Source organism: Gymnogyps californianus, chromosome 3, assembly GCF_018139145.2.
Source record: "Gymnogyps californianus isolate 813 chromosome 3, ASM1813914v2, whole genome shotgun sequence".
NCBI classification, from domain to species: Eukaryota; Metazoa; Chordata; class Aves; order Accipitriformes; family Cathartidae; genus Gymnogyps; species Gymnogyps californianus.
In genome coordinates this window covers 124,943,386-124,957,717 of record NC_059473.1, presented here as the reverse complement: position 1 = coordinate 124,957,717, position 14,332 = coordinate 124,943,386, and the positions used below count along the sequence as shown (strand labels likewise).

At 45.6% G+C, this 14,332-nt stretch overlaps 1 protein-coding gene across 1 annotated transcript in view; it reads right to left on the bottom strand.

Annotated features, from left to right (window-relative positions):
- Positions 1-238: 238 nt before the first annotated feature.
- XKR6 (XK related 6) overlaps positions 239-14,332 on the bottom strand; it is a 186,352-nt gene continuing 172,258 nt past the window's right edge. The window contains 1 exon segment of the mRNA XM_050894142.1: positions 239-1,301. Coding sequence (XP_050750099.1) covers positions 337-1,301 — 965 coding nt within the window. The 3' untranslated portion in view covers positions 239-336.

Here is a 14,332-nt window from a genome sequence, read left to right as displayed (position 1 = left end):
TAGGTTTGTTTGTTTGTTTTTTTATTTTTCAATCAGCACCAATCCCATAAATAATGTTCTACACTTGGTGTACGGTATAAAACTGATGTGGAGATGCCTCCTTCTCCACCTGTGAATCCTAGGTGTGGAAGTTGAAATACTGTTTCTTGTGTGTAAAAAACAAAAGAAAAGTTTTTCTTTTTGTTTTTACTTACAAAACATAGAGAATATCTTTTTTTTTTTTATACATACAGCAACCAGAAAGAAAGCTTATCTGAAGGTTTGTGTTTGTTTCATGATCTGTGTTTACCGTAAACAAAAATAAGGTCCCCTCTTTTACTTTTGCTTTAAGGAGCTTTAAAGTGAAGATTCATATTGTAGCAACTCATATAAGAGAGGTCCATCTCTATACCTAATACCTACAGCTGTGGGGGTGACATATTGGAGGATGTTGATAGTTCTTCTTAACCTCCTGTCTACAAAATGAGCATCCCATGCAGGATATCTTTTTCTTGGGATGTCAATCTTAATGAGAGGCCCCTCGGGGGGGTAGGGTCGCCCAGATGGAGTAGATGGTACCATTGCTCTCACCTGGAAAACGGGCAAGCAAGTGTCAGCTGTGAGTTCCTCCTGTTGCTCCGTGACCGCTCTGGTGGGCGTAGCCTGGGCCCCCCGGTACCCAGGGGTTTGGGGTGCCATGGGCTCAACATCGGGGGGCAAAGGAATGCCCCAGAGCAGCTCGGCGCAACAGGAGCTGGCAACGATCTTAGCTCTTGGCCCCATGGGATGCAGCACACCATAATATAACAGCATCAAAGCTATCCCAGCAGCAAAGCTAAGAAAGACACAACACAGTGCTGGCACGGCATATGCGTCAGTAGTGTCAGGATCTCTGTAAAAATACCAAAGGAGCGTCAAGGCAGCGTTCTCCGTCAGGACTACCGTGTAATACGCAAACATTCTGTATCGAGTCCGCCCTTCCTTGACATTAAACCAGCAGAAAATGTACACAATCCCTACCACCATGTTGAAGAGGATCTCCTCCCACTTAGACATGCAGAAATCTGTCCCACCATGGATGATCCAGAAAGCCATGGCACACCAATGGACCACTACAAAGATCCCAAAGTAGAGCTGGAAGATGGAAGCAAAGAGAGCAAAAGAAATAACTCGGGATGAGATGGTGAAGAGGCGCCAGAAGATATGGATGACGGCCCCTCTGTAGCTCATACTCTTCTTGTCGTCCCTAGAGTCCCGAAGAAGCTTGTGATAGGAGGCTAGCACCCAAGCCAGGGACATCAGGGAGGCCACAGAGGACACACCTGCCGGAAGACACACAGATCCACTGAGTTAGACAGAAGGTTTGGTTGAAAACATCATCTGCTCACTAAATTATTGCATCTGGGGCAGGCTCAGTAGCCCAAAGGTTCAACTCACGTCAGGTTGTCCTTACAGTCTGGAGGAGAGAAATACAGAAATATCAGTGTGGGAATTGGAAACGATGCTGTATTCAGGAGTTCTCTGACACAGCACATTAAGCTTATCTTCATGAGCTGTTGGCTCTACCACCCCACCCCAGCTCTCCTCTTCTTACAGGGAACAGCCTCTGTCCTCATCCTGATTAGATCCACATTTGAGAATTTGAAACCCTGATCCATCTAAACGCTGCAGCCCAAGTATGAAGGTTACTTTCTGTAGAAACGGGTCTATCTTGGAGTGCACCATCGCAAAAGCAGGACATCTTTATTCCTTGTAACTGCATGGATCTTTTTCATTCTAAAATACTTCCATACAAGCAACATTCACATTGACTTGTACTTGATTCTGCCTTAATCAGGAATCCCCATTTGCATTCGCCTTTGGGAAAAATAGGCAGGTTTTTTGTCACCCTGTGGTCCCAGGCAGTGAATATGTAAATACAGGGAACATGAAGATTCATCAATACCCTCCAAATGCTCCCAAAACAAAGAATCTGATCCCTCCAGCAGCTCCCCTGCCCTGTTTCCAGGATGGACTGAAGACCTATATGGGAGGTAGCTTATCTCCAGCCTTGTCTCCTGGATGGACCACAGATCCAAGTCGCAGTCACGTCTCCAACCCTGTCTCATTCTGCTCCTGGTGGGACCCCCTGAAGAGACCTTGGATCTGGTCCATCCCCTTGCCTTGTCTGGGACCGCTGAGGGAGCCATTACCAGCGTGCAGCTCTGCCCAGCGCACTCAGACCCTGCAGTACTGCTCCCATCAGTGAGGGCATTGCCTGTACTGGGGTCACCCTCAGTTCCCAACTCACCCCTCTGCGCTCTGGCACGGGGCAGGCACCCCATGATATTCCAAAGGGGCCTGATCTTATTCCCCATCACAACCAACACTTAAACTATTTATTTGCTCCAAAGGATAAAATAGTGCCCCATCACACTTCAGGAGCTTTTAAAAATATAATACCATTGATTATCGCAAGGGTAAATTGAACAACTCATTGAGCAAAGCATCAAAATAAAAATTAATTGACAGATTCCTGGGAAAAGAAAAGGCCACTGGCATCTTATTCCTTTCCTTCCACTGCTGCTCACTGGAGAACTGCTCTGCAGGTGAGGGAACAGATGATGGACTAAGATCTACGTTTGGGAAGCTCAATAATTTGGTAGCTATAGTTTGATAGGGCCTTGGCCAAAGATTTGCCTGGGAGCAATCACCTATAAAATCTAAAGGAAAAATGCTAATGGTTTCAAGCAAAACAAACAATAATGAACACCCCTCCATCTCTGATGTGTAACGTACTGGAAGATAGGTCCAGCTCTTTTTTTGCTTTTACTACTTTAAGAAAACCCAAGGAGCAGCTTGCTGCAGCTGCTCAAGGTTAAAAAGCTAAAATGTCTGAAAACCCTGAATTTCTTCTTCTCCTGTTTTCTTCTCACTTTTCCCTCTGCCCGCAAGGACCTGGCTCCCATAGGGATGGAAAGAAGATCCACTGGCTCTTCAGACCTCACTCTAGAGACTTTATCTTCTTCTTTTTGAGGAGCCCACCCCCCAGTGCGGTGGGGTTAGATTTCCCCCCTTCCAGCCTAGCTACGTGTGGAGGAGAAGTGATGGAGAAGGTGGCCAGGAAGGATGGCAGACCAACATCTCTGCCCCTCATTGAAATTCTCCCAGCCTGCAGGTCCACCAAAACTACGCCCTTCCATCAGCTCTCAAGTCTCTCTCTTAATACCTTGCTCACACATGCATTAGCATTTCAGACTGAATTTTAAAAAACAACAAACCACAAACCAATAAGATCAGTAGCCTTATCAAAGAGGGCCACCATCTTTAAGAAAACCACAATCTTCCCCAAGTTCTAAGTCCTCAATAAGAAACACTTGCATATAGGCCTTGGGGACTCTAATGGATGGAAACTTCTGAAAGCGAATAGCCTCAGCCCCAAACAGATGTAGGTTAGATTTATTTTTAACCTACCAGATGTGTAACATTTTTGGTAGACATTATTAACAGTTTTGGAAGGCTGAGCAATGCCACACAATTCTTAAGATAAGTGACGCTATGTGTATAAGTACTGTTTGTTGCACTATCTTCTAGCTATTCAGTTTAAAAACTTTCCACGATTAGCAGAAAAAGAAATGTCATATATTGTCTTATTTTAGTGCTGTTATATTAGAAACTTGTACGGCATTAGATGTACCTGTAGCAGCACCAACCCACAAGAGACAGATGTGTCACACCGGCTTAAAAATGTTTCTGTTGGGTTCATTTATTCTAGAATAGAGAGAGGAATAAAATACACCAGAAACAAAACCCCAGTATACACATAAAGGCTTTTCCCACTGTAACGTTTTCAGTGCAGAAACCTACACTAATCACAGTCTTCGCTGTAAATTGCACAGAGCTGGCTGAGAGTATGTGTGTTGAGTCACTCGCATTGCACGGTACCATGCCTGCTGATAGTCATCTGAACATCTCCTCGAGTCAACAGAGAGAGGCAGACACCCCCAGAAAGTGATTCACCCTGTCCTAAGATCCATGTGTGGGACAGGGAGGGGTTGACTCATGCTCCCAAAGTGTCTGACTCCATCCCTTGACAGGGGAGTGCGGGGACTTGCGAACACCAGCAGTCAGGCAGGATGAGACCTACCCTTACAAAACAGTTCGTTGCCTCCTCATTTGCACTAAGATCTGAGGGGGGGAATGAAGTATCTCTAGGCATTTTTACATTTCCTGCTATTGTTTAAAAATTGACGACTCTGTGGCAAATGCGAATTTTGGCATCCTAATGATGAGCAGGATCTGGACCTGGGTGTCAGGGGAGTGTGATCAGTAGGTGGACGTCAACAGGAACCATGGAGCAATATAAAGACTTCTCCAGTACTTCTTATGGTGTTGCCACAGAAATTATTCCCTGGCTATTTCATACAGACTTAAATGACAAAGCACGCCTTGACTTCTGTCATCTTAACCGTGAGTTTCTCATTCCCATCTTTCCCTGTTACTTCTAGCCTGTGACATCTTCATCCAATGTACAGTTCTCCCAGACTGTGGGATACACTGGTCCTTTCTTTTCCACTTCTCCAGGCCTTATTTCTAAGCAACTATAGAAATCTCTCCAATTATAACTAAACAAAAAGTCCTGGTAATTTGGATCACATGGGAAATATTTTTTTATTTTGATTTTGACTTTTGCACATGGTGACTGACGCACCTTCATCTAGCATGAGTGGGTTTCAACTCCCTTCCAAGGTTTGTTTATCAAAGGGTTGGGGTTGGTTTAAAACTGAAGTCACTTCAAAAAACCCACTCCCACTCCTCCCACTCTATGCTTAGTCTTGGGAGTGGAAAATACCCACCATGCACTGCCACATCTCTGTGGGCATTCTCAAGCCAGGAGGCCACCAGCTATGATGGGGCTGGAAGCCCTGTGACTGCATCTGTGGGATCTGCATCCCACCTGCCCGTAACGTCAGACCGGCATAGACTGGGGTTATCTTCAAACTCTCTGCACTGGGCTCTACAACAGCCCTTGAACTCCTCCTGTCACCTGCTAGGAAGCGATGAGTGACTCACAGGCCGTAGTCAGCAGCATTGAGGAGTCAAGCCCATGTGTCTTGAATGACACATCACAAGAATTAGTTCCCCAGATCCCTTTAGTAATGTGCCCTGAAGTCCTTATGGTGAGACATCTCCTAACCTACATTCAGCACAATGAGGTAGAGCTCTATAATGTCCCCATTTGACAGATGAAGCACTAAGATTTGAAGGATTTACCCAAGGTCTCATGTAAAATCCATGCTAAAGCAGGGAATAGATCTCCTTCACATCACCGTGCACCTTGCCAAGGCATTTCAGACAGGATTCAGCTCCTACTGTGGAGAGTCACCTCAGGGTGTCCATGGGTAAGCGATGTCTCTTACTTTACCCAATGGAGAATTAAGGCTTAGTGCAACCGTCACAGATGGGAATCCAGCAACATTTGAGATGCTCTAGGATATTCAAGACCTCTGTGTGGAGCTGGCAGATGTGACAAACTTGCATACAGAAGACAAGAACATTTTTGAGCTGGGAGCTGGAGTGAGGCAGGGTACTCAGGGCATCTCAAATGACACTAGGCAAGTCGACCAAATTGTTTCTTGAGTCATTACAGCCAGCGCAGCCAGAGCTGTATGAAGGTCGTTGTTTAGACCCTGTGGCTGTATTGCCTACATCTCTACTGAACTCAAGGGAAGCTTGGACACCCTCATCACGTGGAGACACCTCTGTCGAAGACACCTTTCTTTAGGTGTCTGAATCTGGAGCTGAACTCACCCATCATCTTGAACTGCCTTGATGCTGACTTCTTGCCTTAGTAATTCTGCCTTTCTCAGGGGGAGCTAACGAACAGTCCTCAGTGGTAAACACACGTGGCACGGAGACTAAGCAACAGTAAATGGTGAAGAGAAATGAGAAAGCGGTGGGAAATAAGGCAGCTATATAAAAGGCTAAACTTTCTGAGAAGAGTGTCGGACCAAGGAATAGAGTCTCTGAGAAAGGGAAACAAAAGCCATTGCTTGGGGTCGTGAAAACATGGGTGGACTAGAGTATCATGCAGGTAGTGATCCGATACCAGAGGAGAGGAGCATGAACCACTCTGAGTTCAAGGGAAGCTCCTGGAGCCTTGCTGAAGCTCTCGGGGGAGGCTGAATTTCAGCCTTTTTTGGTTTTCATCCTCCAGTTCCTACTGATGGCCCAGAAAAAGAAAAGGCCATCTCAGAAATGTAATGAGGGTCTTTGAAAAATCCACATCCACAAGAGAGACACAACACAATGACTCCCCTTAAATCGCCATTGCTGTTTTTAAAGCCCGTATATGTGTAGGAATAAAAACAGCACATGGAAAGCCATCCCAGTCTATCTGGCCTATTCATGCCATGCAATTACACATGGTTTTACAACTAGTCTAATAAAAGCTGTAGACAAATCACACACACACAAAATTAGTATTTAAAGTGAACAATATATCCATTTTTCCCTTACTCTCAGTGTTGTTCAGCTGAGGAGAGAGGTTTTTCACTAGGGGTATGTACAGTTTTCATCACAAATCCAGCTGCAGGTTATTGGCTGTAAGTAATTTGAATGCGCTTACTGTAGCATATTCCCTAAGTATTTACTGTGGTGCCTGTCCCTTTAAAACTGAAAATGATGCCTAAATGGTGCTCTATTTCATTTTTGACGTTAATTCTCCTGAAGACCCTATTAAAACAAAATGGGAAGATACCAACATTTCTCCCGGGTGAGCTGAACAGCAAATATTCAGTGCGACATGAAACCTTCCATCAACGCCTGTGCGAAGGCAGCGCTTGCTTAATGCCAAGTGCCACGTCTCGGTTCCTCCCCATCACTCACTGGCTGCTCAGGCCTCTGTGCTGTGAACCCTGTTATCGTGTTTTCCCCTTTGGGTGGCACGTTCCTCCCTGAAGCTCAGTACGAACCGAGGAACAGGTTTTCATTTTGATGCACACAGAGCGAAAATGCATTTATATACAAAAGAGATCGAGCCAGATTCTGCTTTCGTAACAACATTGCCTGAAATTTGCTCCCCCTTACTTTTTAATCTGTTTTTATTTATTTGCACCAGAGTAAAAGGGGTCAGAATCAGGCCCCAGGTCTGATTTTCATTTGTTCCTGCTGGAGTTTGATGCTTGATCTTTCTTTTTTCTTTCCTTTCACAGGAGAGAATGACTTTTGTCTTCTTTCCTTCATTTTCCCTCTTTGTTTTTCACTTTGAACATGGAAAAATATGGATCATTACCAGTATATAAACAATAAAGGGCTGCACAGACTGTTTTGCCATTCATTTTCCTCACAGGATTTCAGGACACTTCCGTAACCAGTTTCTCCAGTGTGCCACCAGTCCATTATGGCAGATGAGCACTATTCCACCTATGGTGAACATCACTCATAAGTCTGACCTAGGAATGGCCTCCTCACATCTATGTGACACCTCTGTACTCTACTCAGAGCTGGAGTGACCAGGGATGTAAAACCAGAGCCTGACACTAGGAAGAGATGTTACACCGGTGTCCTGTCCTTCGCTCTTTTCTCATGAAAAATGTTTTGGTTTCGTTGGGCAAGGGGTGAGTTTCAAATCCTCAGCATCTGCTCCCTTGCTAAGGAGCTCTTCTGAGACCTTCCTCCAAGGAGCACGCACAGCCCCATTCTCCCCAGGACCTGACTCCCACAGGACGTCGCCTCACCAGTCCATAAGAAATAGAAAACTGCAGGTGACTGTTTGAGAAAGGCAGGAAGCAAAGGTGAGTAACTTAATTCAGGGACCAATCTCCAAGTAGGTCTGGACAACAAGAAGAGGGTCTTCTACCACTGAATCCCACTGGGACTTCCTGACACGAGGTTGCTTTGAGTTTCTATACAGGACAGTCCATGTCCAAGCTTGCACAAGGAAGGCTCTTCCATGTTAGACCAGAGGAACATCCATGTTCCCAAACCTTTTATTGTGAGACTGTGAAAGTCCATAGCAAGGCAACATCAGAACGTCTTGCTCACATGGAGAGTTGCCCTCCCGCCCCTTGCCAGATAAAGGCTGGCTCATGTCCTGAAATGTGAATGCTTCCTAAAATCTTTTCTTTTTGCTCAATTAAGATGTCCTCACTGACCCCAGAAACATTGGATCTCTTTTTAGTTCCCCTCTAGCCTTCGCCTCAGCACTGCCTTGAGGAACTGAGGTCCACAGGTTCACTACAGATTGTGTTTCAAAAGGACTTACTTTTCTCCCCTTTCATCCTGCTGCCTTTCAGTTCTCCCAAATGCCCCTTTTTCTCTACTGCTAGAAGAGGTGAGCGGCCACATTCGTCTGATCTGTGCTCTCATTATCTCGGTTGCTTCTGTCATGTCTCCTCCTATTCATCTCCTCTGTGAACTCGGGAGCTGCCAAACTGGCTCAGGCCCTAGGGCCATCCAGTCTTGTATCTTCTGCTGGATGCAAGCCAGTGACTGATCCTTCTGCGGGAGGCACAAGCACCCTAGGCCAAGCAGAAATGGGATAATCTGCCCTCTGTTTTGGATTGTCCTTGAATACCCTCAGCGAAGTGTCAAATCTCCTGTTGAAAATGTTGGCTATCACCCACCACACGAGGATTGGCAAAGCTTCCCCCCCGTTTTAAAACGCTCTTAATGAAGATCTTCCTTGCATCATGTGCCTCAGTGTTTATCCCACCCAAGGAGAGCTGTCTGAGACATCGTATGAGTTGCCCTCTGGAAATGCCTCCCTGTCTCTCCATTGACTCTACCTGGAGTGCAGATGATCAAACTGAAATGACCAAACAAGAAGAAGTGGGTAAGATGAAAAATACCCTAGGTAGCAGTGGTTTGGCATCCACCAAATCCCCACAAGAGCTCAGAGGAGAGCCCTGACTTCCAGCAAGGTAAGGAGAGCAGAAAGGAGGGTTGGGGAAACCTGTTCCTGGCTCCAAGATGGGCAGAATAGCTAGCATCAGCTTCTGCAGAGCAGAAGTTGACAGATCCAACATAATGTGGGCAAATTCAAGTGATGCAACCCAATGATTTTATACCACTGAAGGCCAAGCAGGCAAAACAACCCCCCAACATCCTCCTGATGAGAGAAGGGTGCCATGATCAGTCAGAGGACATATTCAAGTTGCATTTCCCTGAACAGCCAGACAGAGTTATCACCATCCTCAAGAAAGTGGTAGCAGAAAGACAATATCCCCCTGCTACGTCAATGAGAAGAAGGCTAATCTCAACAGGCATGTATGTACATGGTCCTCATAGGCATGTAAATCCACTATTTGCTTTCCACAATAGCCTTGCCTCTGTCCTAGGATGCTGACCACAGGTATCTCTGTTTTTACCTACTTATGAAGGAAAAAAAGCTGCTGACATCCACTCCACAGTTGAAACATTTCTGCCAGCACTTAGCTGAAGCTGAAATCTCAGTTCTTACATATGCACAGATCTTCAAACAAGCCTCTCCTCACCTAGCTAACGGGGATCTTTGATCTTGTATAATGGCTTGCCACCAGATAATGGCTCATAAAAAAACAGTAGAGAGGAGAAGGGCACATGGGAACCCAAGCCTTGAGACAACCTGGGTCACTGTGGTGACATCTAAACTAGTGAATGAGAGACAGAGCCAGGGCTATTTGTTGACCCTGAGCCCAGCTGGCAGTATCTGCCATGTCCGTACTATTAAAATCTCTCAGACTACAAAACAGAGTAGTTGTATCCTATCTGCCTTTTGGGAACGGTCCCTGGCCTATGTGAACTCATTTTCCCATGCCTGGGAAAGCTTTGAGAAAGGGCTAGCTGGCCAAAACTGTACCAGGGACCATGTTAACAGAATCACTTGAGTGCCAGTGCTTGGGCTCCAGCACTGTTTGCATTACAGGTATAGACGTAATCTGTGCACAGTCCTCTGCCTATCACAAACATGGTCATATAATCCTCTTCATCACTTTAAAAATAATGTGGAAGACCTGTGGTTCAACTCCTGGAGATGGAGCCTCTCATATTATCAGATTTGCCAGTCTGAGCTTTTTGGCAGAGTCGGTGCTGTGTCCAGACAGCTCTGGGGAGCCCAGACATGGCAACTAGAGCTTAGGTAAGGCGTAATACAGACGTGTAGACAGCTTTATGCCAGCAAAATGTTATTTTGGCAGTATAGGTTAATCCTTTTAGGAATCTGGTCTCAGCTATGCTCTCAAAGCTATGTCTGAGGAAAATGCCAGTGTGACTCTATTGCTGTAGCCAGATGGGCAAACCCTGCTTTATGGAGAAAAGCCCTCTTCTGAAGATCCACCCAGCCGCCAGAGTCTCTGACTGGAGTCTAATGGAGTTAAAGGAAATAAACTTCAAAATTACACTTTTCAGGGAGAGCAATGCATGGCAGGCATCTAAGACCACTCAGGAATCTGGGATGAGTTTGGTGAACAGTTTCAGTCCTAAAGAAGCTGGAGGCAATCACGGAGTAGAGGAGAAGGGGGACACACAAGAAGACTAATCTTTCCTTTGTAGTCCCTTTTGATGTGACATTATTAATGACAGGTAGCTATTTATTTTGAAATCAATCCTCCATTTTTAAACTTCCCCTAAATGTTAAGAAAATAGAAAGAAAAGAATTCACTGTCCCCCTCTGACCAAAAGCAAACAGTTCCACTTCAGTGGATGCTATTTTGGGGGTGTTAATATAGAACAGTTCTTTCCTTTGTGATTTTTGGCCAGTAAACCAGAAATCTCATTAATCTTCCTGACGGTGTTTTTTGATGTTGGTGTGGGGCTACATTTGATGGTGTTTCCAACTAGGATAGCTGCTGTTATCACTTAAATTGGGGTTCATATAGCCTGGTAACCCACACCCCGAGCAGTGAGGCACTCAGGCTATCATACACAAGTGCCAATATCTCTCCAGGATCTTCCCACCATGCGCCGATGCATCCTTCCCCAGTACGTCCTCCAAAGGGCATGCTGGATCTCCTATGGGCAGGGCTGCATTGAAGTTCATAGAGATGCTCAGCACCAACAACTACATGCATCTCTGTCTTCTAACGCCACACATATAGAGGAACGAGAGACAGTCTGGCCTGAGCCTGGTCTAAACTTACCCAGGTACCAATCACCTGGGCTAATTCTGCAGTGGAAATGTGCTGGGAGAGCAGCAGCCAGGATTTCCTGGGCACAGTTTAGGTTGTTTGGAAATAGGACATGAGAATTCTCATACGTGTCTATTTTTGTCAAAGGCTGTATGAATTGCCACTCTATCCAGAGAGAGATACCCTCTGCACAGTCATCACTGTAATTATAAAGACTTCAGTTAAATTCCTGTTAATCTGAATGCCTTCAACCACTGTCTCAGAATCACACTGGAAAAGAACCCCACCCAAATCCCCAAAAGTGAACAGTCACAGACAAGAGGATTGGAAGCTCCTTGAGAGACCACAAAGGATTTCATTTTAAATGCTCCATCAGGATGTCCTGACAACACCTCCAGCAAGGACAGGATTTAAATCTATGCATGCAGAGCAAAATCTCTCTTTGTAAGCAATGATACAGAGCAGTAGAGTCAATCACAGAAACCTGGTTCAACCTGAAAGGAACACGGCCAGGAGAGAAGTGTACAAGTCATCTCTACAGACTTCCATTGCTTTTTCTTCGTGTACTTTCTGGTTTCTTTTGTGCTCACTTGCTTCTGATCTCAGTTCAGAAAATCAGAGTAGCCTGAGCAGAGCCTTCTATCTACGTGGCCATCAGCGTGTCCCAGAGGCACCCAAATCTTACCAGGTACCTGAGATGGGAGAAAAGTCAACCTAAGCTGCCTTTGTGATGAGCTAAGCACCACCATTGGCATGGATCTACCATGGGTCTCTGAAGACTAAAGACACCCAAGCATGACTGTGCTGCTCTTGTAGCCTCATGGTTAGATGTGCAGTGTTGTGTGGTCATTGATTGCTGAGATCTAGATTTTTTCCCTCTGCTATTTAAAATAGTCTTTCCCAGAGCAACAGGAGAAAAAAAACCCGAACATGTGATTACTTTAACTGGGAAAAATAAGATGGCAAAATCCAAGAGGAGTTACTCTTGGAGGAAAAATCATACTGCACGCTCAACAGCTGGTTCTTTGTGAAGGACACTTTAGGTGCAAATTTTAGCGGCCAGTTCTTTGCTCGGATTCTTGAGTATATTGAATCTCTTCACAGACTCCAGCAGAGTCGCTCCCAGTTTACACTCCGCAAAGATCAGAACGAGCCTCCTATATTGAGATTTTTCAGACCTAATGATATTTGAACTCTACCACTAGGAACCTTTAGAAGACAAACACATCTTATGATACTACTAGAATGCACTGAAATGGGAAAAAAACCCTTTGCTAAGGAAAACAACACATGGCTTGATTTAAAACAAAATCTTTCCCCATCCATTTTTATGTTCTGAGTAGGGGTAGTTGGCATGAAACAACACAACTCTTACCACAAACACATACAATATACTTGCATTTTAACACCGTACGTTTGGTATTTGTTACAGCATCTTTATCCTGGCATTCTTTCTTAATTCAGATGAGAACCGCAGCCATTGAGAAGAATTTAAATCTGCCTAGCACAAATTGAACGGATGTTGTAATCTTGCAGGTGGGACTAAAATACTCTGAAAAATAGAGGAGCACATCAGCACTGGCAAGGAAAGCCCTAGGAGTTCTTCTGTCCACTTCTGAAAGTATCCACGAGAATCTCTTTTCCCTAGCACTGGTCTGGGGCAGCTTTTGAACCTGGGACCCTGTGCCTAGAGCTCAGTAATTGAGCAAAGCCTAATTCTGTTGACTGCTACATCCGTGTCATTATGCTGTCTCAGCCCCCAAAGCAGGGTGGCCCAATCCAGACTGCTTGTTGGGAATCATCCTTGGCCCGTGCTAACACCCGAGCCAAGCCTGGGAATTGTTTGGGTTGGTGCTAGCTGCCGTGGGCTAAAAATGTGCCAAGGACTGTGCTGATAATTGAACCACGTGGATGACCGAGATCTGCTGGCTGTGCTCATGTTCGGATGTGTTTCAGTTTATTAGCATAGATGAAACCCAACAGACTCGTCACCAGATTGAGGAAGCAACATCTTCTGCCAGGGCTTAGTGAAGGAACTTCCTGCTATAAATACAGCTCCCACGGCCAGTTCCTTGGAGACGAGGCAACATCAAGGCAATGTTTCAAACAGTCTGTGACAGTACCAAACATGGATCCTGCAAACCACCTCTGGTTAACGGTTTGGCGTGGACCCAGCAAGTTTGCAGGCCGTTAGAGAAATGACTTCATCCCAGTTCTGGAAATGCTTTTGACCTGATGGGGAAGAGGAAGGAAACCCAACTTGGTTCACACTCACTGGCCAAGGTAAGAGGTCTTCATTCAGTGTGTTTAGAGGAGATGTGTCAGCAGTGCACACTTTGCTAACCTCATGGTTTGTAAATCTTTGTTATTGTGTAGGGGCCCATTGGTGGAATTGTCTCGGCATAATTGCAGGTGAGGGGACTGGTCTCCTGAAGAGAAGGAGCATCTCAACACTTCTGGAGAGTACACAGGGCTGGCATCATTCGAGTGAGTCTGGCAGAGCATTTCTGTGAGGGGGAGTGACAAAGTGACAAAAACGGATATGGTGCAGCTGGTGCTGTCTCGCAGTGGGGTAGCTGAAGGCACCAGGGACACTGATTTCCAAGGATAACAGCAGGAACCTGTTTCTTCCTCTGCTTCTCATGCTTTGTACGCTCTGCAAAGGTCTAAGTGATGTGTAGCAGGCCAGAACTCAATGACACGCCAGCATCCACCGGTTAAGTCATGCTCAGGTTGGCTTGTCTCTCCTGGGTCTTTTTGCCTTCTCAGAAGTTCATGCATGTACAAGATGGAGTTGAGACTGCCTTTTCAACAGGTTAATGAACATCACCTTCCCCAAGGACAGGCTGAGATCAAACCATGCATCCGTTCCCCTACTGCAAACGTCTGTTTGCACCTTAGGGTACTTCAGATATGGGCTCCTGCGATAGGGAAACGGCTGTGCCTGGTGGATGTCCCCCATCAGTGAGCGTCCGTGCGAAGACGTGAACATGACTGAGGGCACTGAGAGCATGAGGTTGGTCAAATGCCACTTAGGACAAAAGTCATTTCAGGAGATTTCCACTGACTCAGTAAATCTGCTGCACTCCCAGACTCAAGACTGTCACCCTGAGCTAATCATAGAAAACAACTGATAGCTGCTGGAAAAAGAGTGTTCTTTCCTTCAATACTCAGCGATTTTGAGCCAGTTGCATCAACGTGAACTGCTCCATCTACATCAGGGGTAGAAACACAGAAACGTCCCTGCCCAGCACCCGCCTGGCATC